Source organism: Ptychodera flava, chromosome 10 (genome assembly GCF_041260155.1).
Source record: "Ptychodera flava strain L36383 chromosome 10, AS_Pfla_20210202, whole genome shotgun sequence".
Classification (NCBI taxonomy): Eukaryota; Metazoa; Hemichordata; class Enteropneusta; family Ptychoderidae; genus Ptychodera; species Ptychodera flava.
This window is the reverse complement of record NC_091937.1, coordinates 6,713,007-6,739,609: the sequence shown is the minus strand read 5'-3', so window position 1 is coordinate 6,739,609 and position 26,603 is coordinate 6,713,007. Positions and strand designations below refer to the sequence as shown.

The 26,603-nt window shown below is 36.4% G+C and overlaps 1 protein-coding gene across 1 annotated transcript in view; it reads right to left on the bottom strand.

Annotated features, from left to right (window-relative positions):
• Window positions 1-1,092: 1,092 nt before the first annotated feature.
• LOC139141872 (nuclear pore complex protein Nup214-like) overlaps window positions 1,093-26,603 on the bottom strand; it is a 45,126-nt gene continuing 19,615 nt past the window's right edge. Inside the window, exons 5-13 of the mRNA XM_070711628.1 lie at window positions 24,824-24,925; window positions 15,158-16,326; window positions 9,258-11,323; window positions 7,394-7,781; window positions 6,741-6,859; window positions 5,780-5,827; window positions 4,807-4,924; window positions 4,021-4,273; window positions 1,093-3,124 (exon numbers count right to left, since the gene is read on the bottom strand). Coding sequence (XP_070567729.1) covers window positions 9,680-11,323; window positions 15,158-16,326; window positions 24,824-24,925 — 2,915 coding nt within the window. The 3' untranslated portion in view covers window positions 1,093-3,124; window positions 4,021-4,273; window positions 4,807-4,924; ... (2 more) ...; window positions 7,394-7,781; window positions 9,258-9,679. The remainder of the gene's footprint in view (window positions 3,125-4,020; window positions 4,274-4,806; window positions 4,925-5,779; window positions 5,828-6,740; window positions 6,860-7,393; window positions 7,782-9,257; window positions 11,324-15,157; window positions 16,327-24,823; window positions 24,926-26,603) is intronic.

Genomic DNA, 26,603 nt, shown 5'->3' with positions numbered 1-26,603 from the left:
GCATTCCTGAATAAAGTGGTTCTGTAGCATCACTGGACTGATTTTGACACTTTTCAGCCATTTTTGATGGGTGTAGTATGCTAGCAGGGTATGCCTACCCTTTCCAGACACCTGGTACCACCACATATTATGATATTTATTTGTGGTTCAAGATGGTCCTTCCTGAAATTGTAAATATTGGTGTTAATGTCATATGGTAATTTTTGGTGTTAATTACCTTGTATATATCATTCACATTGTTGGATCAGATTTAACGTGATATTTTATCATTTGAAGAAATCAAAGTTTGTCATTCTATGTGATGAAATACAGATTGCAAGTTTTCTCAGCAAAACGTGTGTTTTTGGAGAAGTACAAAGTTCGCAGAGGATGAGAAACGACCATGCTATCTCACAAGCGCCATGTCTCTGACAGGCAGACAGCAAAAGAAAAACATTAGTTGGACTCGGTTGGGTGTTTAGCGGGAGAAATACCACATCAAAGCATGCAGGTGGAAAGCAAACAGCTTTAGTGGCTACAATTTATAGAGTATCAGAGACAATTGCAAATTATTTTGATGTCAACAAATTACAAATAGGCGCCACGCATAGGCCTTTTGTAACTGAAGCAGATGAACAGTAAAATTTCCACAATGACCATAACTCGTAAGGATATACTGCAGGCCCCTTAAAGTAATCTCTCCTTGAAATAACAGACACTATGCAAATTGACTGCCAGAACTCAAATAACACCAGATATATCCTCCAAGAGAACACATATGACGTTGGATCAACAAATGGGGTAATTTTATTTCACTGCTTTGCATCTAGAAATAGTCAATGTCAAAGCCAGAATTAATTGGACTGCAAGAGAGAATGAAGATTATTTATTGTTTTGGTTGATACCCTTGCAGTATTTGAGTCAGAGTTTGAAAATCTATTGAAACAGCAGCTTCTACTTTTTTCTCTGCTTTAGCATTATCATTTCACTTGTGATCAGTATATTTCCATTGTCACTTATTTTGCTCACATAAACCAATGATGCATCAGGTCAGATGTTTCATCAATAAAATTGTAAAGTCATCATTTGAACACAAACACACCACAGCAGCTATTGAGATCACATGAATATTACCATGATTTTCTTTTATTCAAGCAGATTCAGAGACACAGTATAGTAAAAACTCAAAATACTGGTACATGAATTTATAAAAAGCAACACAATAACAAAGTAATATTCCAGTGACCAAAATGTGAAAAGGTGATAACTTGCATAACTGTGGCCCTATGTTATTACAATTATTAATTAGATAATGTAAATTTTTAGCAATTTCACCGGTAAGTAACTGTTATCAAAATCTTTTAGCATGATACAACTTGATAGACAAAAGAAACAAATTCACACCATCTTGTAAGCAATCTTTTGAGTCATTTAGAATTAATTTGTTCTTTCCACCGGATTGCAGTGAACAACAAATCAGATCAGTTATTTCCACAAAATGTGTCCTCAAGTTGTGAATAATTTCCAGAATGCAAATGACTCCTCAATAACAACACTCAAGTCAGATCTCAGACTCATAAAATCCAACTATATGTATTTAGTATTGATAAAGGGTCTAATTACAAAAATTTACTAAATATGGAAAGGAGTACACAGATAATATGCTATGCTCATTAAATTTATCCAAACCATCAAACTTAACAATGATGATGTATCTCTTCAGTCCACAGAAATCAACTTTGATATTTAGCCTAATTATATGTAAATGACTTTAATAATCAAGATATAATTCACACCAAACCTTAACCACAGTTTACTATGTTCACACTACAGAGTTTAGGTCACCTCTGAGTCAACTCTAGTTTAAAAGCCCAATGTGAACATGCTATGTTGGCCCTGTGTTAGCCTATTGCATGTTGGGTATGAGAGGTGGTTCAAAGTCATCTAAACTTTGTGACCAGCCTCTAATTATGTGAATAGTTTATGTCAGCCATGGGTCAAGTTGAAGCCTTCGTAGATGGCCTTGAGTGAGGTCTTGCTATGAGCCTCAGTGTGTCATATTGTAAATCATCGCAACCCAAAGCAAACTTTGGTCAAACAAGAAAATGACAGCATTCATTTTCATTCAAAATTGATGACGTTGTGAAAAAACCACATTGGCAGAATGTCCAATCAGGATAGAGCTGTGTACAATTTGAAAGTAATTAGTACAGGTATCTACTTCACGTAAGCCTAGCTGGAAAGCCATATTCATTCCTCTTGAGCAAAAATAAATGCATGAAAAACAAGGAAAGGGTGAACAGGTTTCTGTTACCCATGCTGGCCATTTTGACTATACTGAGTTCAAAGGTCAACAAGTGACTGATAGTAGGGAAATTCAAATACTTTGTGAACACATATCAAAATTTTTCTTGTCTTATCACAACCTTGCACCAGACCAAGAGGTGTCCCTAGGCCTGAGTGTAAACATAGCAAATGTTACCATATAATCATTAAAAAATTCCAAAGTCACACAATATTGCCTTGAGTATACGGTACTTCTTGAGCTGCTTGATTTAAGTCCAAATTGCTGATTATCCAAATTACTCTTTCCAATGCAAGCTACAGCATTCAAAGGCAAACCAAACTTAAATCCTTTCATGGGAATTCACAATACAAAGTAACATAAATTTTAACAGAAACTCTTGAAAGAGTGAAACTTTCAGTAACATACATAAAATATAAACACAGATGAGACAACCCACTATGAAAGTGCACATTGTTGGCTATGCCAACATATAAACTAAACACTGAAATTACTTTTTACTGTGTCCTAGCATACCGGTGTTTATAAAAAGTAATTTTAAGAAGTATTATCTATGTAAATTTTGATTTCCGATTATTTATATACATAATTATACATTGCCTTTCTTACAGTAATTTCTCTACAAGTATATTTCACTTGATGTTGGCTAACTGCTATCTAGACATTTCGATTCAGTGTTTTTCTCTCTTTCATGTAGACTGTACAATATAAACTGTTTCTTGTCGTGATGATTTAACACAATAAAAGCTACACTGAACTTGTCTTGGATATACAGTATTTCACGTTGTCGTTCCAGTTTTCTGAACATATACACCTGCTTTGATTGGAGAGTCTTCTTATCTGTCAAAAATGTGAGAATTATCATCAACAGATGTATTACCATAGATTTTCATTGTAGCATGGTTGGGATAAAATTCTTACACAAACATACAGTAAAGTTACTCAACAAAAGTGTTATAGGCAAATACCACAAATGCTCAACAACATGCCAATGCTCATTTTAATGTATATGGAGAAGTACAAAAATATTTATTTGAGTAACTAATATGTGAATTACTGTCATATACATAATAAGAACTATATATTTGAAACATCATTAATTTGCCATGTTTCATGGACAGGGGATGCTCCCTATGAAAAATACTTTCAGCACAACTGGTTTAGAGGTTGAACATTGCAAGTTCAAGTTGACAGAGGGCCAATATGTGTCATTACATTACAGCTTTGGTAATACCAATGAATTTTGCGACGTCATCCCTCTCAGATTATTACTGATAATTTATCTGATTACCCAGCATTGTGGCCCAAGATGTTTCTACATCTGCAAATTCACTAGCATTGCCAAAATTATAAAATAATAGCAATAATGTACCCCTTCTCGTCCCACAATGCACTCGCACAATCTTTCCACTCCATAATGTACTCAGCTTCGCTTTGTATATTATTATATTGTGCAAAGTTTGCTTTCATCCATTATGGGCAGGGAGGGGGTACATTATTGCTTAATATACAAAATAAACCAGAGGCCCTTAATAACAACATTCATGATTCCCACATGTACTACTGATAGTTGAGGGATCATTCTTTCATGGTAGGAAAGGACTGTGTCTAAGTTTTAAATGGCACCATTGTGAGATCTGGAAATTGGTCTATGGCAATAACATGTTCATTGTCTGTGGCAATAAGTATGGTGGAGTGATACAATCAAAAGAGATTATCTCATGGAGTCATCTTACTTGATTCCTAGAAGTTGATCAGTGACATCTTCCCAGCTGGAACCTAGCTCTAACTGATAATACATGGATGGGTAGGCATTTTTCCAGTTCATTATCATGACATTCAATATCTCTAAATCATCCGACCACTCATTAGGCACATTTGGTGATGGTGCCAGACTTCCTGTGAACCACTTGGGATGTTGTTTTTTCAAAATTGAAAGCAGCACTATGACCATCAGGAAAGTAAATATGTCATTGTATGCTTTCAATCCTAAAGAGAAAAATGAAACATTTTTTTAAGAAATTTCAAAATTGCCACTGTCAGTTCAAACAATGATTAAGTATATAATTTCAGCATTAATAAATACCACTTTTTAGACGGAGCTGAGCTTATCAATATTAATGATAGTCTGTCGTCATCTTGTGTGTTGTCCTTCTGTCAGCTTTTTGCATTTGAAGCCACTGCTCTGTAACCACTTTTCTGATGGGTTTGAATGGTTGTGCAGGTTGCTAGGGGCGACTTGAGTCAAGTTTGTTCAAATTGTAGTAAAATTTGCATAATTGTATTTTTGGAGGCAATTTTTCCTTTTTGTTCAAAAAAATTTTCTCTGCAACTGCTTGTCCAATTGTTTTGAATTTTTGGCATACAGGTAATAGTACGGGTGACTTAGGTTTGTTTAAATTGTTGCGAAAGATGCATATTGTATTTAACCTGCAGAAGTATTTTTATCAACAGCTCTTTTGAAATTTAATTTCATAATCCCAATGTACAAGTGAAAATTAAGAATAGACTTCACATCTCACCCAGTGATTTCACACCAGCATCTTCTAATACTTTTTTAATCAGACGACTATTGATTCCAAACATCTTGTCAATTCTGTCAGCGTATCGATTCTCAAAGCAATCCAATACGGGTATATCCTATTTAGAATAAAAATGAAAATATATCATTTCACCATCATCATCTTCATCATCATAATGCAATCACAGAGGTATCAGATGCTAATAATAATTATTATGATAATAACAATAAACTTTACTTAAAGTCGATAAATTGTTCAGTCATAGACAAATCTTCCACAAAGTTGACAATCAATCCAAATACTATTTTGTAATTCTAGATACTTGATTTTTTTTAAAAAATTCATATATTCATTACCATAGGATGTGTTACAAGGCCAATAGCTGTAAATTTTGAAGATTTTTTACTCTGTATGTCCACTGCAAATCTTGTTCTACTCTGTAAGGCATGTAAAATCACTACACCATAGCTTGCAAACACAGCGACTTTGTGTGTAGAATGTGATGTTATTTTGATGTTTGAATTCTAGTGCGGACCAGAATTTATTTGTCAACAATGACAATTTACACATGTACAAGTTGAGTTGACAAGCTGTAGACAAGAAACTATGGTTAACATCAAAAACAAAAATAGTGGAAAACTATAAAAAGTCTCAGATAATGGCCTTTTTAATGATGAATATTATTTGAGTGTGCTTGTGAAATGGTGATGACCCAGGGAAGATATTCCCTAGCATAAAATCAGTCACTAAACATTCTATAATGCCAATGTAAGATGTCAAACACTCAGTGCAACAGGAGTAGACAGAACAGTGTTACAGAACAGACAGACAACTTGACCACAGGTAGGTCATATGAACAAGGCAAGATATGTAGAAAAGATATCAAACATGTCAAAAGCACACACACAAAAAGACCATCAAAAAAATCACAGCAAAATGTTTTAAGCTGCAAAATTTCAGTGTATATTCTTACCCCTTCAAAGCTCATAATTTCAGTCATTAATTCAAACATAGATGGGTCCTGTCAAGAAATAAGACAAGATGTACATTGTTAATAAAGCACACAACATTACAAAAACTAATTTTATCATTACTACGTAGAGCAGCTGTTAAGGAGGCCCACATGCATATGTTTATGTCAATTTGGAAAAGTATGATATACTTTAAAACCAATCAAAGCACAATGCAGGACTTTGCTGACACAAAGCTCATAGGATATTTGAGCAGAGACAACAGCTCATAAACAATGCATACCTGTCAGAGGTGTCAATATAAATGAGTAAAAATTCATGATTGTTTTGATTTTACAAATGAACACTACAGGCTAAGTTGACAAGCTTTATACTATGTATCTCAACAAGCTTACAGGACTTGAACAAGAAACTGTTACTCCTTGACATTCAAATAAGAAATAGTGTAAAAATTATTAAAAGTTAGAGCTACCTGGTCCTGTAAAAGCAACAAAAAGGATCAACTACTGTCACTTAATTATTCATAAATATAACTCTATGGTTCCTACATACATTCAAATCTGACATGACAGTAAATTGCAATTTGCTTGTTCACGGCAATCTAATACAAGTCACACAAAGACAAATGTCAATTTATCAGCTCAATCAAACTAATCTAATTCATCAAATCTATCAAATCCAATCATTAAATAAAGTGGTTAATCAATATTATCTTGTCCAAGTGTTTACTACCTTGTCATTTTAAAGTACTTCAAATAGAATAATTCAACATTCCTGTATCTTTTCAAATAATTTTGTCAGTTACAAAACACAATTTCTTTTTGTCCATTTTCTAAATATTCACCATATGTTTGATAAAAAGTTTTGTGACAAAAAATGTTAAAAGTCATGAAATCAAGCTTGCTGAGTAAGATGAAGGGTATGTATTGCTTGTCTGACTCAAACTTGGCAAACTTGACTTACTGGTTTGTCTTCTTCCTTTGATCTGAATTCAGGCCTTGTGATATTGGGTAGAGTAGTGGGAACTGTTTCCTTGTGCTGTAAATCTCCAAGCCTGTCTCCTGTCCCATAAATCAAGTCTTCTATTTCAGAACAAAATGTGAAAACAAAAGTCACTTTGAAATTTTACAAACCCCATCAAAAGGAATCACAAATAACACAGACTTATTCAAATTTTGTTTTCTGATCTTTCAAAAATCAAGGTGAAATCTACTAAAGTATAGATACATAGGTTTAAACTCACACTATTTGCTTGCAAATTTACAGAATTGTACAAAAAGTTAAACTGTTAATTGTCATTCTATTGAAACCTTCCACATCAAAGATTGCGAAACAAGCCAGGTTCAAAAATTAAAAATAAATGCATATTACTGGTATTGATTTTCAGGACGGGATGGTTACTGGATATCTGTCTGGGGAACTCCCAACAAAAACTTTCTAATGATACAGCTTTGCATTTGCTAGTATAGAGTGTTATATGTATGTTGCTTGGTCAAATTACCCTACATTGTCTTTCTATTTAATGTTATTCACAAATGACTATGAAGATAACAGAACAGTCAAAATAAAAGGCAATCATTAGCAAGTGAAATATGTTGTTATGATCATAACAATACCTTGTGGAGGTAGGTCATATACAGTTGCCTTATCATAGTCTTCACTCAGCCAATATTCAACATCTAGCTCTGCAGGGCTGATATCTAATAAGGGTTCAGTGATGTCTTTATCTTCTGTGGTAGAAGGTGACCAAAAGTCTCCATCTACATCATCCCAATCATCACCGAGGACTTCCTCATCTTGAGCACCCCACGAACGTCTCATTTTAACGTCTTTTCCTCCTTCAATTCGATCAATTTTGATTTCCGGTTCTTTACGCCAGCTAACTGGAGAGGTAACAACACAAGGAACAACTTGTGGCTTCTTTTTTTCTTCTTCTGCCTTCTGATCTGTTGTAAAATCTGCAGCCATATATGCAACACCATAACCCTTCTTTTTCTTCTTTTTCTATACAGGTAGAGAGCGACCAAAGCAGTCAAATATTAGATGTGACAAGCACGTAATATGAATGCATATTTTTTGATGTCAAAGTCTTGCACATTTGTGACTATGTGCAGTGATTTTGAAAATTAAATGAAAATCCTCATACTACTGGAAGCACACTCTGATATTTCTTGCTTTTGCAAAAATTGGAATTTTATTGTTGCTATGGAATTAAAACAAGCAATGCACATTATTATGTGCCTCATATATTGAATGTCATACACCCAAGAGGATTCAATGGTATCTTGTTGATGATGTAGCCGGTCCCATAGTCATCATTAGACTAAAAGTGAAAAGGAACTATTTCAAACTTGTCAACTTTGATATTTTAAGTTATCAAATTACACGTTTCACATAAAACAAATGGTTTTCAGTCATTCACACTTTTGCATAACAATGATTTAAATACATCAAGGCTCTGGTCAATGATGGAAAATGCTCTATTTTTAACAGGAAATAAAGCATAACACTTTCCTCCATACCAAACAATTGGAGGGAAAACTATATAAAAGAGGCATGTAATAAACTATTATAGCCCTTACAAGGGAGTATGGACCTTCTAGGCAGGAGACCATTTGCCCTACTGACATTGGGCAAACTGTCCCTTGTTGGATTACATAATATATATTGTTAGATTTGATATTCAAAACTTATGGTAGCAAATTTGTTGAGCACAGAACTCACGCCCTCACTCTCTTCACTAGCTTCCCATTTTAACAAACTTATTCAGTACCTGCTGTTTTATTATTGAAATTTTGGACATAATCCATCCACACAATCCATTATATGAGCAAGCTACTCAAACATTAGCCAAAAACTTACACAAAACAAACTCAAATTCCATTTTAAAAGACACATCTGTACTAACTGAAAATTAGTTCTAAAGCATGTTCCTTATCAAACCAATAATGCAACTATTTTATGTCTTTTGCTTGCACTATGCAATTAATTTGTTCTGACACAATATCTTGCATACGATAGAAAAAAATTACGTAAAGCCATGCTTAGTGTCATGCCCTTCTCAACCCAGTGGTGTATGTATCAATCAGTAAAAGGCATTTCCTGTAGTGACCATTTGCCAGCATTGTATCATCTTTTAATCACCAGTCACTTGTGCCAATTAAGGAATTTATCTCTATCATTGATTCAACTGGAACATTTTACAATATTTTTCAAAACTTTGGAATATTTTTCTATATAATGCAACTTGTAGGAACAAAAGACTAACTCTATTTTCCGCAGAATCTATTACCATTAATTAATGTTGTTATCAATAAACCACAGTAACATTATGGGACCGAGTAAATTTTGCTCTCATACCCTTCACACAGTTATGATACACATCTTGTGGAAAAAGATTTGAAAAAACCCACAGTAATACAGAATGGCAGACGTTTAGGAGTTTGTGATCATCTAGTGATTTAGAAGTAATCCACATACCATTGTAGGAAGTGTTATAGGCGATACACTACATGGTGGTGGTGTCAAGGTTTCTCTAATGTGTCTCTCATTTTGCTTTGAGTCTTCAATGTCCAGTGCTTCATCAAGTCTCACATCATAGCAAAGCACATCTTGCATTGAAAGTGTGCTAGATTTGTCTTCATATTTAGGGACTTCTTGCTCAAGTTTGTATTCTGTCATGCTCTGAGTTGATGAACCTAAACCATATGAAGAGCTCACACTTTGATATTGACTTGAGAAAAAGAAACCAGAATCAGGTTCTATTCTCTTTGATTCTTGACTCTGTGAACCAAAACTAAATGTCGACCCTGTCCCACTTTGGTCTTGACTTGATCCAAAGACACCTGAATCAGTTTCTTTTCTCTTTGATTCTTGACTCTGTGAACTAAATGTCGACCCTGTCACCTTTTCGTCCTGTTCATGCTAGAACTGGTGTAACTCCAACCCATGTCTTGACCAGTTGAATCAGAGCTCAATCCAGCCACTTTTTTACCAGGCTCTGCAGTTGAGTAATTGAAACCTGGAAGAAGCATAAAACTATCTTGACTGGGAGCGCTTCCACCTTTTCCTTGCCATTGATGAGCAGATGAGATGGCTTCAACTAATGGAGAGTCAAATAACCCAGATGTGTCTGCAGATGAAATTTCCAAGTCTTTAGATTGGCCAGATAGGTATGGTTTCTGATCTGATGAACTTGCTTTGACTTGTTGAGAGCCAAAAAAACCATATTTTGGTGAAGATTTTTCTTCTTGTGAAGTGTCAAATAAACTTCTAATAAAACCATCAGCCTGGTCTTGCGTACTTGCGATAACGCCCCCAGGTTGCGGAGTTGACTTGAATCTGTTAAGCATACTAGTTCCTAAAAAACTAAATGTTGGTTGCACTGAAACAGCAGAGCCTGCAGTTCCTCCAAATTTTGCTGTGGGTTGGTCTGTGGTAGCTGCAGTAGCAGTACCAAAACCACCAGTTCCTCCAAATGTTGCTGTCTGTTGCCCTGCAGGAGCAGTACTAAAACCACCCATTCCGCCAAACATTGCTGCTTGTTGCCCTGCAGTAGCAGTACCAAAGCTACCAGTTCCTCCAAACATTGCTGTGGATTGCACTGTAGTACCTGCAGTAGCAGTACCAAAGCCACCAGTTCCTCCAAACATTGCTGTGGGTTGCGCTGTAGTAGCTGCAGTAGCAGTACCAAAGCCACCAGTTCCTCCAAACATTGCTGTGGGTTGCGCTGTAGTAGCTGCAGTAGCAGTACCAAAGCCACCAGTTCCTCCAAACATTGCTGTGGGTTGCGCTGTAGTAGCTGCAGTAGCAGTACCAAAGCCACCAGTTCCTCCAAACATTGCTGCGGGTTGCGCTGTCATAGCTGCGGTAGCAGTACCAAAGCCACCAGTTCCTCCAAACATTGCTGTGGGTTGCCCTGTAGTAGCTGCAGTAGCAGTACTAAAACCACCCATTCCGCCAAACATTGCTGCAGGTTGCGCGATAGTAGCTGCAGTAGCAGTACCAAAGCCACCAGTTCCTCCAAACATTGCTGCGGGTTGCGCTTTAGCAGCTGCAGTAGCTGCAGCAGCAGTACCAAAGCCATCGGTTCCTCCAAACATTGCTGTGGGTTGCGCTTTAGCAGCTGCAGTAGCTGCAGCAGCAGTACCAAAGCCATCGGTTCCTCCAAACATTGCTGTGGGTTTTTCCGCTGCAGCAGAGCCACCAGGTCCTCCAAGCTTTACTGTTGTTTGCACTGATGAAGCACCAAAACCAACTGTTCCTCCAAACTTTGTTGTTGGCTGTACTGATGAAGCAAAGCCAAAACTTTGTTTTGAATCAGTTGTTGACAAATCAGCTTCCACAGCTTTTGAAGCGTCCTTGAGGATACGGTGTGTTGGTACGCCACTGTCGGCAACTGTTGCCTTCTCTTGCACAAATGTGAATGGCTTTTGTTGTTTCTGTGACTCTGATGCAGCAATATCTCCAAAGCTACTTCCTCTGACTATTCCACGGTAACTTTGACTCTGTGTCTGCAATCTTGATGCACTCTTGTCTTCCACTTCCTGTCCAGGACAACATGTGTATGGCATAAAACAGACAGACATTCATCAACAATAATTAGGACGACTGACTGGTCAATTTGAATGCACACACTCTACTACATTGAACACAAGTACTGAAATATCATTGGCTTCAACCACTGCATGCTTAGTTATCAGCTCAAGTAAGATTGTGTGATTTTGAAAAATGAATCATGATATGAATCTTAAAGTACTCATCAAATAAGATTGTGATGAATACCAATATACTGTATGCATATTTGACAAAAATTGAAACCAGATAATATTTCTATTGCTATGAACTTTCAGACTTGTGCCAATTTATTTGCTAAAAGATATATTACTATGATTACAATATGCACAAACTTTTTCGCCTTTCAGTTATAACATTTTGACCAAGTGGGTATGTTGCCGTTTGTACATTTTGATCAGATAGGAATGAAATACCATAAAATATTGCAATTATTTAAGGACTCTGATTTTTTCTGAAGTTCATACAAAAGTCGCATGCTATAATAAATACCAACAAATCAAAAACTTGAGAATGAATTCACTGTACATGTTCAATTATTACCATTGTGTCACAAGGTCATTACGTCACTCGTATTTTCCTTTGCTTCATGAATAAAATGTTAGGGAATAATATCCTTATCACATGCACAAGCCAAGAATTTGCTACTTTTTGCAAAGTTCAAGGTTTCCATAATGATCCGGCTTTTAAACTTTTGAACTACTTTAGAAATAATATCATAGTCCATAGGCGAGTTATCAATCATTTCTGGTCATCCGTCACATGAGTGAGGAACATGGCGTTCACGTTTGTGTATGGAGCAAATGCCAGATGACTACTCAGCCTACAAGTAGCTTTTGCAAAGTTATACACTATATCAAAGATAGCATAGAACTAGAAATTTACCTCAGACAACGTTACCAGTATGCTATTTTTCTGGAACAAAAATTGACTGAATCTCAACCACTTGAACACTGTGTAGTGTCGTGTCTGACCCACAGTGATGCAACTAGTTTCGAGTTCACTGTTTCCGAAAATTATTCCAAAAATTCTTTCAGAATATACAGGGGATACAGGGGATACACACTTGTGTTTTCATTGTTTGGATTATTATTATCTTAGTCTATGCACGGTCCCTCTATCACAGGGACCATGGTCTATGGAAATATTGATTGTATTACATGACTTTTGGAGGCCTGGACATTGACTCTGAGCCCCTTGTGTTGTTCACTATGCATTGAAATTTCAAGTGGTGTCAGGGTCTATACGAACAAAAGAACTCAAAATTTGCAAAGTTGATCTACTTTGTCAGACTCTAAAAATCGTGTCAATTTTTTATGATATTTTCACACTAGCTGCCATTTTGTTTGTTTACATTGACAAGCACACCAACGATTGATGCAAAAAAAAGTTCCGATACACCAAAATTGATGACACAGGCGTGTGTTGTGCTGACGTAGAATGACCTGAGTATAAATCCCATATTTTTTTGTTCAGAGACAACAAACTTGGTTTGTGCATGTGATAACAGTGCCTATTGGATATGATACTGTCATCTGAGCTCACACTGTATCAGATCACCCAGTGAAGACAACAGTGTTTGTCCAAACCAAAGTGATTGAATAATTAAAAGAAAACCAGTCAAATAACCCCTAATGTAGATAAAAGCAATCGGCTCCCCTACAAAGCATGATATATGTACTTTTTACATAAAGTCCTTTGATATTGACATACCGTATTTTAAAATTACTATCAGTTTACAGGAAAACACAAACTGGAAAAATATCATTAGCATTTGAACTACTTTTAAATAGTGTAATTATTCAGGAAGAAACAAGGCTTTGACCTGTTGACCTTTGGGCAAATCCCCTCTGAATCATCTGCTGATGATGTATTTTCTTGAATTGTGACCCCTCCTGCACTTCAAGTTATTTACCAAGGCCATATATATGAATACTCAAAAGAAAGAATAATAAATAAACACTGAAAAGAGGAAATGGCGTTTTTATTTGAATTTGTAGATAACTGTGCGCATGCTGGAACGAATTCGAACTGCCGCGCGTTACTGTGGCAATACCATGGCTACAGTGCGCAACAGGTAAAAAAGTAGTTAATTTACGTTCCAATGACCTCAAGGTCACACAAATATATTAATCTGCCTGTGCCAGAGATACTTATGAGCGAACGCGCGATAAGAACTCTGGTTCCGAGAGTATGTAGCATACTCAGCTCCCATATACCGGTACACATGTGGTAGCTATGACTACCCACATCCAGAAAGACTTGTGGTACAACCTTCACTGACCTAGGATGACATATAACATGTACATGAACCTTACTTGCCGCATGGGTTTGACAATATCCAGTGCAGTGTCATGTGCTGATGCCTATTTTATCTAGACTAGACTTTGCATGTGTATGGTAGATATCGTAAGTTTGAAATCTTATAGAATCAAGATTCCTGGATTAGATGACTGCCTGGAAGAGAACAGTACTCCACTATGAAATACTTTTTTTTGACAGGTTTTGAGTGTGATTGGCATGAAAGCCCTACAAAAATAACTTCTTCTTTCAGGCTATGGTCCTATGATCCTCATGTATTGTAGGTGTTTCAAAATGAATGGCAGTTAGAAATTTAAAGTCATGAGTGGTGTATGTATGACTAAATATAGCTGTACGCGCGCAACATCGGACACGCAACTTGAAATGCGGACAAATTTTATCTATGTTGCATGCGTGGTTGTTTTTGCAGCTTGTACTCTGAGTCGTGAATATGCCTTTTAGTATTCATTGTTACACCAGCAGTCACGCCCTCTGAGATGTATTTGCGTCGTTCTTGCATGCGTAATTTTCAAAAGCGTAATCTAAAAATGCGGACAAATATTTACTTTTGCATATTCATGAGGGAACAGTGACGTAAACTGTGAATGGCCCTATAGAAATTTCTGCAGCTGAAATTCTGCACCTGGTTTTGTTTGAGTGAATTTATGCAGTCCACAATGAAACTTAATTTAGGTTTCAGTGTGTGAGAAGTACCAGTATATCTGCTGAAAGTTATCTACTGATGTGCACAATTCGGAATATGGTACACTAATATGGAAGCGGCTTTCCTGACAATCACGATTGCAAGATGGTACTTGATGGATGTATTGTACAAGTATGGTACTCTACATAATAACCAAATTGAAGGTGCCTTGACTGTAGCTAATAGATGTACCGGTACAGTAACTGGTGTTTCACCAAGGCAAGAACAGTGATCGAAAGGAAGACAGATTATTATTCATCAGTCATAAACTACGCTTGCCAAAACCACAAGCAATGACTGCCACGAATAGTAATAATGCTCAAATCTACTGTTACTGCAATCAGAATGCAAAGTTACAGATGTGCCCTACAAAATTAAAGGGACAAAGTCGGCCATTTTTCATGAATTTTGCTTGATACAAGATACTACTTATATATATTGTTTGACATGTTGAAAGATACTGAATGAATAGGTGACCATGCATACATTTGAACCCGCTTTATCGAACCCGATACACTAAACCATCGCAAAAATGAATTAATGGTAATGACCATTAATTCAACATCTTTTGACAAGTCAAAGAAATGAAGGAGTATCTCGTATCAAACAAAATTCACGAAAAATGGCAGACTTTGTCCCTTTAAAAGAGTAAGAAGAAATCTTGCCATCCAACAGCAAAAGCCATGTTGTTATCAATACAGATCTAATAACATTATGAGCTTTAATGCTATTAAAATGGTGTCATGATGAAATCCATATTCAGAACATGAACAGACAAGATTGTTGCAAGATAAAATTTTACCTTTGTCTTTGGTACTCCTATATATACAATTGAATCTCCTTGTCTCAACGTTTGCAGTTGTAATTTTGCATCAAAAGCCCCTTCCACAGCCTTCATTGGAATTTCCATCTGCAATGGTATTTCTTCTTCCCATTCAGGCATGGCTGCACCAATCTTTACTGCACTTCTCATTCTTGGTGCTTCTGATTCTGCAGTTGCCTTATGGAGCAAAGGCTGGGATACAGCTGGTTGTACTCCCCTAGATAATACCTGTGCTGGCTGTATTGGTATAGCTGGTTGTGCCCGTTGTTGTTGTTGTTCTTGTTGTTGTTGTTGTGGTGGTGGTGGTGGTGTTCGTTTTACCGAAGGTGGTCCTTGTAGTGGCAAAGATTTTTGAAGTTCTGCTCTAGCTGGAGGTGGTGATGATGGCTTGCCTGACTGGGCTTGAATTCGTGCCTTTGGAAGAGGTGGGGGTGACGGTGCAGCATATTTTCTTTGTGATGATGATGATGGTGGTGGTACTGGTGGCAGTATGGTTGCTGGATATACCATTTCAACTGATAATTTTCGACGTGCTTGTGGTATTCCGCCTCTCATTAATCTTTGTTGAGACTGGTGAAGTGGCAATGGCCCAACACTTCCTGATGGTGGTGGTGGCACTGGTTTAGCATATGCTGATCGACATGGTATTGATTGTAGTCGTTCATGTAGTGGCATTTCTTGTGGAAATCCTGCTGCTATTGGTACTTGTGCTCCTCTTCCTGATGGCAGTGGCACTGGTGCACCACTTACTGATGGAGGTGGTGGTGGTGGCATGCCTGCTGAATGTGCCACTGGAGGAGGTACTGATGCCCCTGGTGGTGGTGGCACTGGTAGAGCATATGTTGCTGGAGGTGGTGGTGGTGGTGGTGGCATGCCTAGTGGAGGTGCCGCTGCAGGTGGTACTGGTGCCCCTGTTCCTAGTGGTGGCACTGGTGCACCACTTACTGGTCTAGGTGGTGGCGGTGGTGGTGGGGGCGGTGGCATACCTGCTGGATGTGCTACTGGAGGTGGTTTTTTTGTCTTTGCCAGAGATTCTGTTGATGGTGCCATTCCTAGTGCCCTTCTTGGTTTCAATGCCTCTCCAGCTATAGAAGCTGACATTGTTGACACTTCTGATAGCATACCTTTGCTTTTCTCTTCCATTATCCCTGCAATAGAATAAAATAAGCTTATGTATAAATTGTCATAAATGCATCTGATGAGTCTTCAAACTTTTAACTGTTTCCCGATTTCCCTGTGTAGAGATTCACTGTGACTAAACCAGTAATAAGCAAATCATCCAGCCAATGCTTTAGGACCTGTAGTCTTATGCTACTACAGGCCCGATGGAATAGTGATCTTAGACTGGGAGGCCATCTCTCAATTCTTTGGTCATACAATGTAAGTATGGTTAGGATCTGCATAGCTGTCCACTGACAGAAACTGAGCGACAAAAACAATTGACAATCTCAGAGTGAATGGTGGCGACAAGGGCTTACACTAATTTGTGGCCAGGAACGGAATAGCCACACCAGATAAAAAATAAGTTTCTTATTATTAAGAGTCCATGTTTTTTAGCCCACTGGATTTTGGAGCAGAACAGAATGGAATTTCAGATCTGAAACAGAAATTTGGATTTAAATAAACTATCCAACTCTACAAGGGAGGCACCTTAACAGCTGTAACTTCAGAGCTGTAACTGCTACATCTGAATTTAAATCTTACCCTGAGAATTGTGCCTAATAGAGGGCACTACCACAGTGGGCGTGTCTATGGCCAATATGTAATTATGCACTCTGTTTTGTACGATCGCAATAGCTCAACTTAGTTTTCAAACAAAAATTGCATATGTACGGCATACAACAAAATTAGGGGTGTAAACACATCCTGTCTTAAGAAACTGATCACAAAAGAATGGCTAAAATTGCAAAACGACCGTATGGTTTCAAGTTACTGCACTGATCGTCTGTCGACTGTGTATGTGTGATGTCCTTTTGTATGTGTGTACAAGTGATGTCCTTTGACCTTGTTGATTGGCCAATCAATAGGTTGATTTGAGCCCCCCTTTTTTTACTGAGCATGCTGAGGGGAGAAACATTTGACTTCTGAGGTAGGGGCTGTAGGATTGTGTGGAAAACTGTCCGCCTCCCTTGGAGAATAAAAAATAATTTGCAGCAAAACCCCAAAGTGAGAAAAAAAATGTTACTGCTTCCCAGAGATGAAGGTTAAAAAAATGTGATGTGGGGTGCTGGAAATACCAAAAATACCGTCAAGGACAGTGTGCTCACATTCAGTTTGAATTGGTCCATTCGAGAATATTTAAACCAGGAAAAACAAGAATGACAAAAGCAAATAAGGTCTCCAACTTAGGTACTGAGGTCATCTTTAGGAACATGCATATCAACTTCTATAGCAATGGGACAAGCAGATCCTACATACATAGACAAATATCAACAACAAAAAATAGACAGAGAAGGTTTGATGAAAAGAAAAGGTGGGAGTGGGTAAAAAAATGTACAAGAGGATCTGGTAAAAAAAGTAATGCTACCTCATCAATCCTCTAGACCCTACCCCTCCTGAATATCAAATGTTCCATTCCTTGGTATTACATAACACCAGATGACAGGAAATGAATTATAACCTTGTGGTTGTAAATACAATGTGAGTGTTATCATTCTAATGTAAACAGCACTTAAGTTAGTTACAGATGGTGAAATGCCTTCCACTGTGGGCGGTGATTACAACACCTGGAATTATCCTGGATCCAAATTTCTCATCAGTTCTTGTATGTCTTACATAGATAAGTTGCAAAAATTGGTCTGCAATGAAAAAGTCACCTCAGCTTTGTTTTCTGGTTCAAATTTTCCTACAAATTGATACCAAAGACAAAATTATGTTCACAGCCTTCAAAACTGTCTCACAACATATCCTGGGTTGGTGTGGGTCATTTAAGATCAGAAACTGAGAAAATTACCTAAAATATACAAATTTCCCAACACTTGAGCAGAAAATTTATCTAATAACATCCCTCGGGACTTTATACCAAATTACAAAGCTATCACACAAGTAATTTTGAGAACAAGTTTTCTTGACCAAAAATGACAATATTGTCTTAAAAATACAAATTTGTATATTTCAGGACAATTTCCACATATCTAACTATCGTCATCTCTGTACGTCTGTGTACCAAATATAAAAGCTGTCTGTTCAGGAGCTTTAAAAAGAAAATACTGTTTAAGAGTTTTCAACCAAAAATGACAAAATTGCTCCAAAATAGTAATTTTCCCAATTTTGTCATAATTTCAACAAATTAGAAGAGTAACACCCTTGCAAAGATCCAACCCAAATTTGAGAGCGATTGGGCTGGCGGTTTCAGAGAAGAATAATTTTTAATGAAAATGAGAAAAATCACCAAAAAATTCAGTAAAAATACAAAATTAAGGATATCTTCACAATATTCATAAAACTGTATAAGGTTCACCTAAGGTACTTGCACACAAATTTTCAAAGCAATCAAAACAGCGGTTCTCGAGATATTAATTCTTGACCATTTTCACATTTTGTAAGCTCATTTGCATAATTTGGCAATGCAGACTTCATTTGAACAAAATCCCATCTATAGCCCAGGATGCATCCACACACCAAATACCAAGCTGAAACGTGCAGCGGTTTGCGTGTTTTTGATGTTGACGGACATACTATACGTACATACATACATACATACATACACACATACATACAGACGCCATCGACTTCAGCTTATACGATAAACTCACATTGGTATAACCAAATGTGAGCTAAAAATGCATGTTTAGAACTGATTTTAGTATTTGAGCTGCTGCCTATGGTGGAAATCATATTACAAAGTGTATATTTCAATTTATCTCTTTACATTTGTGTAGTTTATTCATAATTACGAAATTATTTTTGACCCCTCCATTATGGTATACTGTAATTCTGACTTTTGCTCTGTTTAAAATTTGAAGAATGGATGCAGAGACATTTCATAAGAAATTTTTTAATCAAACAAAAAATTGTGAAATCAATTTAGTTTTGAGTTCATGAAAATGCAGCTTTGAGCTCTGCATATTTCAACATTTTCTAACATGGGAAGGGGTCAGATGTGCAAAATTCTGCACCATTATAGATTACAGGTTGCATGAATGAACTTTGACATGCAAAAAATATGCACATGTACTTCACTTTGAGAACAAATGAAATACTTTGCATTGCCTTCAGCTGTGTAAAAAAATAATTTGTTGCGTGAGCATACTTTGAAAAAAAAATGCTGCCATAACGGGTGAAAACAAATTTGTCGACACCTCCATTTTCTCCAGTGCCCCCCCCCCAAAATAAAATGGTGCTCCCCCTTAGTCTGCAGACCCTAAGCAACAACTAATGTGGATGTACCTAGCTCTGCCACTCCCTGCCCTGCCTGGCTGTTTGTGAGACTCCCCATCATCACGCAAGTCAGGGGTTGCATCCACACTAATGAACACGTAGTCAGCAATGCTGTGGCAATGTATCAATATGGTGGTTTCAACAGGATTCGAACTCATAACGTACGGTACCCAGTCACCTAGCGGTTAGAATCCACCACCGCTTCCCTCATTTTTCACCTCAGTGCCAATTTAAATGTAATCTGGCGCCATGCCATTGAGGTGAATATCTGATACACAGCCCGCCATCTCATATGCTATGGTGTCCTCTATCAGATGCAATATCCAGGGTAAGGTTTGGATTCAGGTGTAGTTTCAGATTTGAATTAAAGCTTCAGTCCAGTAGTCTTATTCATTCCCAGCAGCAGTCTCCGGAGCCGCAGTCTTGCCTGATTATGTGAAATGTTTGATTCATGGTACTTGTTCTACCATGGTTCCCGAAGTGTGGTTTTATGCAACAAAGTTCTTATCAGTCTTAAGCTTATTCATGATTTTCATCACGGGAGAAAAACAGAAAACTTTGGAAAACAGATGCATTACTTTTAGGGTAGAAAAAATGATGATATTGTATTTATATCCGAATTTCAATTTTAGATCAAAAATTCAATCCTGTTCAGCACCAAAATCCAGTGGACAAAAAACAAAAAAGAAATGAAATCGTTGATGACACAGTCCCCACTTGTTAATGGGTACTTTGATTACAAGTCCTCAGAGAGGATAGAGTCCTCTTCATTAATTAGGTCTGTGATAAAAATACTTTGATACAGATGGCACTCAATGGCCAAGAATGAGTTCCATGGTGATGAAAACATAAAACCAATGTAGGCCACCATCCTAAAGTTCATAAAATGAGTCAACTAGGAATTAATCACAGGGTGTTGCAAAAATTTTTTGCATACAATCCTAATACTTAATAGATTATCACTGGTACCATATTTCATGAAGTTTGACGCAGTATTTACAACAAACTATGAGATCAACATCTGTATCAAGTTTCATCAAATTTGACGTTGTATTAATTTGTGGCTATATCACTCTAATTAGGAAAGTTCATTACATATGCAATTACAAATTAATTAAAATGACACTGATAAATGTCTTTCTCAATGTTAAAGCAATGTGAGCTTAACATCTGTGCAAAGTTTCATGAAATTTGGTGCAGTATTTCTTGACATATCAGCCTACTTACAAAACTTCAATAATTGACATGTTACTGCTACATGACGTGAAACAAATTGACGAGCATATGTGTGAAATAGGTCAATGTCCTTGTACCAACTTTGAATGATACTGTGGAACATGTCTGAGTTATGGCTCTGTACATTAGAAAATTGTAACAAAATCACTGCCATGCAGCGATATTTGATCTTACTGTTTAAAAAATCAACATGTACCGTATATGTATTACATAAGTCAATGTCCATGTACCAACTTTGAATAGGATCAGTTGAGACTTGCCAGAGTTATGGCTCTCGACATGAAACAACCATAACAAAATTGCTACCATGTGGCCATATTGGACCATCTCGTGAAACCAATCGACATATATTACATATGTATAAATAAGTCAATGTCCTTGTACCAACTTTGAATAAATTCGCTGGATACACGTCTGAGTTATGGTTCCGGACATGAAAAAAAATCGGGAAAAAAAATGGCCACACGGCGGCCATATTGGATTGTATCACAAAACAAATCAATGTGCATATGTATGACATAGGTCAATGTCCTTGCACTAAGTTTGAATAAAATTGGTGAATAAAATCGTACGTGTCCAAAGGACATGAACAAATTGTAACAAAATGGCTGCCATGCAGCCATGTTGGATCATATCATGAAACAAATTGACGTACATATGTATGACATAGGTTAATGTCATTGTACAAACTTTGAATAAAATCGGTTGAGATATGCCTGAGTATTGTGGCTCTGTACATGAAAAAATCGTAACAAAATGGCCACACGGCAGCCATATTGGATCATATCACAAACAAATTGACATGCATATCTATGACATTGGTCAATATCCTTGTTCAATATCCTTGTACAACTTTGAAAAAAATCGGTTGAAACATGTCTGAGTTATGGCTCTGTACATGACAAAATCATAATAAAATGGCTGCCTAGCGGCCATATTGGATTGTATCACAAAACAAATTGACGTGCATATGTATCACATAGGTCAATGTCCTTGTACCAACTTTGAATAAAATCGGTTGAGATATGTTTGAGTTATGGCTCTGTACATGAAAAAATTGTAACAAAATGGCCACACGGCAGCCATATTGGATCGTATCACAAAACAAATTGACATGCATATCTATTACAGTGGTCAATGTCCTTGTACCAACTTTGAATCGGTTGAAACATGTCTGACTTATGGCTCTGTACATGAAAAAATCGTAATAAAATGGCCGCCTGGCAGCCATATTGGATCGTATCACAAAACAAAGTGACGTGCATATCTATGACATTGGTCAATGTCCTTGTACCAACTTTGAATAAATTCAGTTGAAACATGTCTGAGTTATTGTGCTTTGTACATGAAAAAATCGTAATAAAATGGCCGCCTGGCAGCCATATTGGATCGTATCACAAAACAAATCGACATGCATATCTATGACATTGGTCAATGTCCTTGTACCAACTTTGAATAAATTCAGTTGAAACATGTCTGAGTTATGGCTTTGTACATGAAAAAATCGTAATAAAATGGCCGCCTGGCAGCCATATTGGATCGTATCACAAAACAAATCGACATGCATATCTATGACATTGGTCAATGTCCTTGTACCAACTTTGAATAAAATCGGTTGAAACATGTCTGAGTTATGGCTTTGTACATGAAAAAATCGTAATAAAATGGCCGCCTGGCGGCCATATTGGATCGTATCACAAAACAAATCGACGTGCATCTGTATGACATATGAAGTAATCCTTGTACCAAGTTTGAATGAAATCGCTCCTGCATCTCTGAGATATCTGCGTGAACGGACGGACGGACGCACACACGCACGCACGGACGCACGCACGCACGCACGGACGCACGCACGGACATGACCAAACCTATAAGTCCCCCCGGACGGTGTCCGTGGGGACTAACAAAAAAGAAATGAAAGAAACAAATTTTTTATCTAGTGTGGCTAATCCGTTGCATTCTGTTCCGTTCTGCTCATTCTGTTCTGCAAATTAGTGCAAGCCGGCGATAAAATGGAAAATATTCACCAGTGTTAAGGTAGTATGCTCCTCTATATTGATTAACTTGACTTTGCTTAAACTTTCCTCAAGGATACATCTAACCATTCTTGTTCAAAGTCATGAATAAAAATTAAGAGTCACTTGGCAAATTTTGGTACCAGATAATCAAATTACCGGTACCTCAAATTTACTGATATTTAAAATTCAAAATGGCCACCATCATTGTAGTCTATGGGGACAAATAAAACTTTTGATTTTCAAAAAAATAAGACTGAATAAAATTTATCTTGCTCTGACAGCTTTAAAATGAGTCCCTACAAGCACTAGATCAGAAAAGAATTATAAAATGTTATGACTCCAAATATCTGTCCCAAATGTGCATTCTTCCTTAAATTTTCACAATCTCTTAGTCTGTTTACTGGATGAATGGTAGGTACAGGATTTGCACAATGATGAATCTATGAAGTCTACTTATATGCAACAAAAAGCATGATCCTATCAATTTCATTTTTTTGTTGTTGCCATTTTCAGACAAAAACACTGAATGCTTAAATTTTTCTTTCTATATGAGGCCCTTTCCAAAAATCAAAAGCATTGTTTCTAACTGCAAAATATACCTCTGGTTTCAGTACGTAATGGCTGCAGTGGAGGTGAATCGTCAAATAAACCAAAACACATTTCTTCCTCCTCTTCTTCATCCTCATCATCTTCAAAAAAAGGATCACAGATCTCTTCAGCCTCTACTGAACAAAAAAACAATATTAATGATTTTAAATCACAAATCTGATAAACCTTTGACTCTATAGCTGAATAAAATATCAAGGCCTCATTTTCCATATCTCTACAAATGTTTCTTTCACAAGGAATTTATTTTTTTAAGGGAAACTATACACGAAAAGTTCTTAGGGGTTAAAACACACAGACAAAACTTTGGAACAGAAGGAGCTAGCTTACATTCAAAGATCAAATTTATCCTTTTTTTACTTGCCAACTGAAGTGTTTCATGTCATTAATCCCTTTTTCAGATCTTATTTACTTTATTCCATGCCTACTTTTGAACATTTAATATCTATTACTACATTTTAATACTCTTTTTCAAGTTTCACTAAATTATCTTGCTCTGAAATTCATTTTCCCTAAAAGAGGAATGCCCATAGTACAGGGACAGATATTCCAACTTTCAAATTTTAGCAATACATTTTTGGTCAACAACGTATGAAGGTTGGTTTATTTTGAAGATTGTTGAATAAAATTTGTCACAGCCTCATTGTTTTGGATTGTTGAGTGATATTTTTCACTATCTGATTGCTTTTAAAATCTAAAATTAATTTTCCCCCGTAGAGTTAAGACAGTGAAGGTGTCCATTTTGAATTTCAAATATCAGTAATTTTTAGACACTTTGTTTCTCTACTGGCAAAGTTTGCACAGTGACCCCTGAATTTTTATCTCAATTGGGAAAGGGAATGAGTGAAGTTTAATCTTACTACCTGAAAGACCCGAAGACTTTAAATATGAAGATATATTTGTAGCAAACTCATTTGATCTAGGTTTGTCATTCAATGTATGTAAAAATGCTTATGGTTGATAAAGATGGTAAAAATTCACTTATCCTATTAAGGTTGGTATTGGCACAAAATCTGATCTTCCTTGTGTAAAGAAAGTAATCAGCATTCCTTCCTGCTCTTCTACATCCCAGAAAATCAAATTACCTCAAATAAACCGATATTTAAAATTCAAAATGGCCTCTGTCCGTGTTTTAACTGTGTGGGGACAAATAAATTTTTTGATTTTCAAAAAAGTAAGACAGTTTAACTTAATATAGGGAAATATAAAAGTTTGATTTTCAAAAACTAAGACTGTGAAGATCTATGAAGTCTACTTATTATGCAACAGAAAGCGTGATCTTATCAATTTTATTTTTTTGTTTTGTTGTCATTTTCGGACAAAAACACTGAATGCTTAAACAAATTTTTTCTATAAGAGGCTCTTTCCAAAAATCAAAAGCATTGTGTCTACTTGCAAAATATACCTCTGGTTTTAGCACGTAATGGCTGCAGTGGAGGTGAATCGTCGAATAAACCAAAACCCATTTCCTCGTCCTCTTCAGAAGAATCAGACATCTCTTCAGCCTCTACAGAACGAAAACCAATATTAATGATTTTAAATCAAAAATCTGATAAATATTTGACTCTATAGCTGAATAAAATATTAATGTCTTATTATTCATACTTTACAAATGTTTCTTTCACAAAGAATTTATTTTTTGAAGGGAAGCTAAACACGAAAAGCTTTGTACACCTGTTCTTAGGGGTTAAAACCAAACGACCAAAACTTTGGAACAGAAAGAGCTAGCTTCCATTCAAAGATCAAAGTTATCCTGTTTTTTACTTGCCAATTGAAGTGTTTCACATCATTCATCCCTTTTTCAGATCTTATTTACTTTCTACCATTTTTGCTTTTGAACATTAAATGTCTATTACCACATTTTGATACTCTTTTTACAAGTTTGACTAAATTATCTTGCTTTGAAGATTATTTTCCCTAAAAGTGGAATGCGCTACATTTTTGGTCTACAGCTTGTGGAGGTTTATTTTGAAGATTGTAAGGTAAAATTTTCCACTGTCTCATTGTTTTGAAAATCTCAAATTATTTTTTCTCCATAGAGTTAAGACAGTGAAGGTGCCCATTTTGAATTTCAAATATCAGTAATTTTTAGGCAATTTGTTTCTCTAGTGGCAAAGTTTCCATGGTGACCCCTGAATTTTTATCTCAATTTGGAAAGGGAACGAGGAAAGTTTAATCTTAGTACCTGAAAGAACCCAAGACTTTAAATATGAAGATACATTTTTGGCAAACTCATTTATTCTATGTTTGTTATTCACTGTGTGGAAAAAATGCTTATGGTTGATCAAGATGGTAAAAATTCACTTTTCCTGTTAGTGTTGGCACAAAATCAGATCTTCTTTATGTAAAGAAAGTAATCAGCATTCTGTCCTGCTCTTCTACATCCCCTCTTTAAAATGGTAGTCATTTTATTTACAGTTCAGTATTCCATTAAGCACCCTCATTGGCTTAAAATCTTAAACAGATATACCACGTAATGTGCTCTGACAGGCTGTGCATCATAAGAAACACATCATTATTTCAGTCAACAAAAGGAGCAATTTGTCTTTGGTAATGCACATTGTCAAAGGGTAATACAAGGGCTTTGGCAAAAATAAAGACCAGGTAAATGTGTATTCTATAACATACCATGTGCCTACTCTGTTCATGACTTTTATTTTTGATATGCTTCAGGTAGAATGTGCCTCAGGGACTGATATTTTGGCTCTCAAACTTTTACAAATCTTTTGTGATCTACCATTTATTGGAGCTCATTTTAAATCTTTTGGCGTGAGAAATATTTTCACCCTCTTAGTTTTTTTTAAATTCAAAAAATGTTATTGTCCCCCTTATAGAATTAACACAGGGATGTCAACCATTTTGAATTTCAAATATCGGTAAATGTTGGGCAATTTGTTTCTATAGTTCAAAACTTTCCACGGTAACCCCTGATTTTTATTCTTGATTTGGTAATATAATGATTGGAAGTTTCATTGAGGAAGTTGGAGTCTCACTGTTGAGGCACATACTACCTTAAATGCACACACTGTACAATAATTGTAATATGGTCTCCACAGCAGTTGTTGATGTAACAATTTCTTTGTGGTGAGACACCAAAAATATCTTTGGCACACCAATTATCATCCTCGCTTGAACTTACATTTTCTAATTGATATGCTAATAGAATGCAAAAAGGAAATATTTAA